This window comes from Dendroctonus ponderosae, unplaced genomic scaffold, assembly GCF_020466585.1.
Source record: "Dendroctonus ponderosae isolate FM_Combo_2020 unplaced genomic scaffold, Dpon_F_20191213v2 Dpon_F_20191213_1, whole genome shotgun sequence".
NCBI classification, from domain to species: Eukaryota; Metazoa; Arthropoda; class Insecta; order Coleoptera; family Curculionidae; genus Dendroctonus; species Dendroctonus ponderosae.
In genome coordinates this window covers 3,120,268-3,124,520 of record NW_026017110.1, presented here as the reverse complement: position 1 = coordinate 3,124,520, position 4,253 = coordinate 3,120,268, and the positions used below count along the sequence as shown (strand labels likewise).

General features: G+C 40.9%; 2 protein-coding genes across 5 annotated transcripts in view; one reads left to right on the top strand and one right to left on the bottom strand.

Moving 5' to 3' along the window:
- Positions 1 to 2,149, top strand: part of LOC109535352 (coiled-coil domain-containing protein 40) — a 4,173-nt gene extending 2,024 nt beyond the window's left edge. Inside the window, exons 6-10 of the mRNA XM_048668403.1 lie at positions 189 to 349; positions 402 to 640; positions 699 to 1,138; positions 1,198 to 1,435; positions 1,488 to 2,149. Of these exons, the coding sequence (XP_048524360.1) occupies positions 189 to 349; positions 402 to 640; positions 699 to 1,138; positions 1,198 to 1,435; positions 1,488 to 2,100 (1,691 nt within the window). The 3' untranslated portion in view covers positions 2,101 to 2,149. The remainder of the gene's footprint in view (positions 1 to 188; positions 350 to 401; positions 641 to 698; positions 1,139 to 1,197; positions 1,436 to 1,487) is intronic.
- Positions 2,129 to 4,253, bottom strand: part of LOC125505171 (N(4)-(Beta-N-acetylglucosaminyl)-L-asparaginase-like) — a 5,716-nt gene continuing 3,591 nt past the window's right edge. The window contains exons 1-7 of one of the 4 annotated variants that reach the window (XM_048668436.1): positions 4,089 to 4,175; positions 3,364 to 3,556; positions 3,161 to 3,314; positions 2,881 to 3,106; positions 2,619 to 2,824; positions 2,459 to 2,566; positions 2,129 to 2,408 (exon numbers count right to left, since the gene is read on the bottom strand). In XM_048668436.1, the coding sequence (XP_048524393.1) occupies positions 2,186 to 2,408; positions 2,459 to 2,566; positions 2,619 to 2,824; positions 2,881 to 3,106; positions 3,161 to 3,314; positions 3,364 to 3,481 (1,035 nt within the window). In that variant the 5' untranslated portion in view covers positions 3,482 to 3,556; positions 4,089 to 4,175 and the 3' untranslated portion in view covers positions 2,129 to 2,185. The other 3 variants (XM_048668438.1, XM_048668427.1, XM_048668434.1) reach the window with 3 other exon arrangements.

The window sequence follows — 4,253 nt, the reverse complement described above, 5'->3', positions numbered from 1 at the left end:
TTGCGAAATAGGAGCACTATTTATCAATCTGTAATAAAAGACGTGAGGAAATTCTGTCTTTTTTAAAGACAAAAATTTTTGAGGCAAAATACCCACAAAGAAGTTTGTAAAAAAATGAATCCGCCTCAACAATATAGAACTTATCTATAACTTTAAATAGTTACCGAATTTTATAAAAACATCTACAGATCAAACTGAGAAGGACGTAGAACGGGCGAATGGCGAAATCCGGCACAAGGAGGTGGAAATGAAGCAGCTTCTGAAGGACTTCGACAAAATATCCACCAGAAAATACCAGCTGGAAAAGCAGCTGCTTCAAAATTTGGAAAATCAAGCTGCTAATGACACGGTAAATAAAAATTCTCAAACAATGTTTTCAGAATATTTTTAATAATTTTTAGGTCGCCGAGAACTTATACCGGACCTTGAATTTGACCAAGGAGAAGCGCAAAGACTTGGAAATTATAATGAACGAAGCTGAAAACAAGCAGAGTAAATTTGCGTCTGAAATCGAGTCTCAAAAGTACAACAACGAGGAGAATGAAAGGAATCTGGCTGAGGTCGAGAAGCAAAGGAACAAATTGGAAGGCGAAGCTGATGGCATTCAAGCCGAAAAGGATAAATATCAAATGCTATTCGGGTAACGAAATTAGATTAAACTGATTTTTTGACTGGCAAGCGCGATTTTCTTACTGCAGGAAAAAAGAGCGCCATGTCACCGTCCTAAACAACAAGCTAGAAAAAATCCTGGAGAAGATGCAAGTGAAGGTATTAATCTCCCCGCAAGAGCTACGCATTGTAACATTGGAAAAGCAAATCGAAGAGACTCAGGATAAAATCAAGCACCTTCAGATCTTTTGGCTGCGAGAGCAAAAGAATCTGCTCAATGTGTCTAAAGAGCGACAGGACCAACTCCACAAGCTCAATCTGCTTAACAAACAGAATCTGATTCTGAAGCAGAAGAACTTGAAAGTCAGCAACGAATTGGAAAACTATAAAAAGCAGGAGGAAAAAATAGCCCAAACTATCAATAATTTGCAGAACAAAGCTACTGTTTTATGCGACAATTTGTATAAGAAACGCGACAGAAAATCCACTTTGGATAAGTCGAACTATTACCTGCAATCTCAGTATGATGGTTAGTAGTAACCATACAACAGGTGGGTTTTTAGTGGCTTTACCCGATGCTTTTTGTAGGGAAGCTGAAGGACGCAGAATTAAACTGCTTGGAACTGGAGGCCGAAATAGCAGAAATCGAAGATGAAAAGGCGGCATACAGTCAAGAGCTAATAGAGCTGAACAGGGAAGCGTTGGAATGGGAGAAGAAAATTAAACTAGCTCACCAAACAAAACTGGAAATGCGCGGTGCTCAAGGACAAAGCGGGGACATGGACAATATGAGGCAAGAGATTCAAAGAATGAACGTAATTTACAGGTGAGTGCTTTCAATGGGCGTTAGAGCAAGTAATGAAAAGGTGTTGTTATAGTCAACTGAAAAAGGCCCAAGAAAAACTAGTAAAAGACATGGAACACTGCGTGACCAGACGCGGGGCCATTTTCACAGTAGCTGAAGCCAGACAGTCCAAGTCCAAAGCCAGTGAGGAAAAAACGCGAATCAACTACACCCGAAAAATGGATGATATTCGAAACAAGATCAAACAGCTGGATAACGAAATCAAGACGATCAAGGAAAAAATCTTCAGTTTGAGCAGGCAGAAACAACTGATTGAACAGGAGATCGACAGCAACAAGAACGACATCGCTTTTTGCGAAAGCTACGCTAAATCGCTCCGCGATGAGATCGAGAAGCGCAAGACAAACAGGCAACTGAAATTTGAAATATTAGTCATGATGCAGAGGCAGCTCAACGTGTATAGAGACTTAACTCTAAAGCGTACACCGTTTCTGCATACGAAGAGAGACCAAATTCAAAGCGAATATTATCACCAAAAGGATACCAACAACAAGCTGAGCAGCGTTTTGCAGAATCTGATGTCGGATTTCCCGAATTATCAGCACGAACTCACCAGGATGTACAACACATTAAAGCTGAGTGTTTACACTCAATTCTCCAGTCATTTAGATCTGAGATTTAACTGAATTTTACCAAATTAACAGAAAATGCTAATAAATCGGAAATATTTCCATATATACATTTTTTTCTTTATCAAGCTCAAAACGTTTTTTAGCACCCCACATATTCCAAAGCGGCCCCTTGGGTGGTTGTATTCATAACGGAAATCGTAAATTTTTGCATACCGTTACAGGCGGCCCCAATAGCTCCGGTTTTATCAACAGCGATCACAGCTCCGAAGAACGAGGGGTACTTTGTGGCAATTCGCGCTATTGCCGTGCGAGCGGCTGCGCTTGGACTGGCCCCTTGACGCATCTGCTCTACTGCTAGGAAGCTGCAATGGACCTCTAAATAAAGTTTGGAGCTACTCAACACCTAAATTACCTAGGCAGGAATCTCATCATTACATCGCCATCGCCCGTGGCTGTTGCAGCTCCCACTTCGCTGTCTGCGTAGGCTCCGGCCCCAGGAATAGGCGAATCTCCCACCCGCCTACACACAACAGGACATCAGCCCTTAGTTATTTGGAGGCTCAGATTATTACCCAGGGATTTTGTGGTTGGCCCCATTGGTTGAGGTTCCTGCCACCACATGCCCGTCACCATTAATGACGATCATCCCAATGGTATCATGATTTCCAGTGTTGAACACCGTAGGGACATCCTGCTCTATCTCGTTGGTTAAAGAACATTCAGTTTGGGGTTTCAGCTGATATGGCCCGCAGCTTTCTGTGGGATCTGGAGTGACGTCCTGCAGTAGTCCAGCTCAGAGACTGACTCCGATTTTTGAGCATTGAATCAGCTCACCTTCCAGAAATTCGGTTGGCAATTGGCCTGTTTCCAAGCATCGTACAGGCTCTTTGAATAATTCGTGTCCAACGACTCGCTGGCGTAGCCCAAACTGTAGGCGAATTCAGCAGCTAGCGATCCCACTAAAATTGAATGCTCGCTGTTTTGAAGCACGTTTCTCGCCACTCCGATTGCGTCTTTGACTCTTCGGATACCGCCGACTGCGCCCATATTCATAGTGTCGCTAAAACAAGTTGTTTTTATAGATGTTTCTAGAGAGAGGGTTGGTGGTCTTTACCCATCAAATATTAGAGCATCCAAAGTAGATTCGCCGTTTTCATCAGGACTGCCCCCATAACCGACAGTAAAATCGCATTGCAACGACTGGCAGGTGCGGCAGCCTTCCACAAGAGCCTCAATAGAATTGCTGGATTTTTGCAATTCCAGCCATGCTAAAATAAAACTGATGAATGTCTTCTAGTAAACCATTCTATAACTTACCACTTTCTGTTGCCTGCGTAAACGCCCATGTGTTTACAACCAATGGAAGAGTGGCTTGAGAACCACTCCATAAGGAAAATATGAGAATAATCAGATAAAATGCCGGTGTTCTGTTCATGATCGAATACCCTGCCCTATAAGCCTATATTGCAAATTTTTCACTTTCTTGATTCACTCGTTTTTGTGTTTTACCCTAAAAAATGTATAATCGGAAAAAAACAACCTAAGAAAACTGGCTAACTGATTAAAACATAATTAATTGTTATCTGTGTTTGCGGGATCGAGCATATAAAACAAATAAATGTGATTATAAAGTATTTGTGATAACTAGGTAGGTACCAATAAGCACGTACGCAGTACTACAGACAGAATATATGATGATAATCAGATACAGTTCATCATAAAATTTCATAAAGGATTAACATTTTTGAACATTGGAAGTTCACTATGGAATTCAACAGGCACCAGAGATTAGTCTAGTCAGCTAATCTCTGCATGTCTTCATCTATGCTCTGCAGGCACAAGGCACAACTTCGAAGTTGATGACTCTGTTGAGAGACATTTTAAACACTTTGTATTTACAACTATTTTAAAACGCATTGTCTCCGCTTTATTTTCATAACTAAAAGTGAATCACCCTGTATATTTGCGAACGTAGTCTGGAAATTTTAGTCGACGCTGCCAAGAATTTTACAATTTTTTCATATAAATTGGCATTTACTTACAGTTATTTACTGTATTCGTCATTCAAAAGTTTAATTTCCTGGCTTTTCTTATATATTTATTTACGAACCCCTGTTACTGGGGGCGGATCCAGCTTTAATGTCAGGGGGGGTTATGTAGAAAAAATACAGTCTTCTGTTATCTATGAAATTAGAAAAATGATCGTC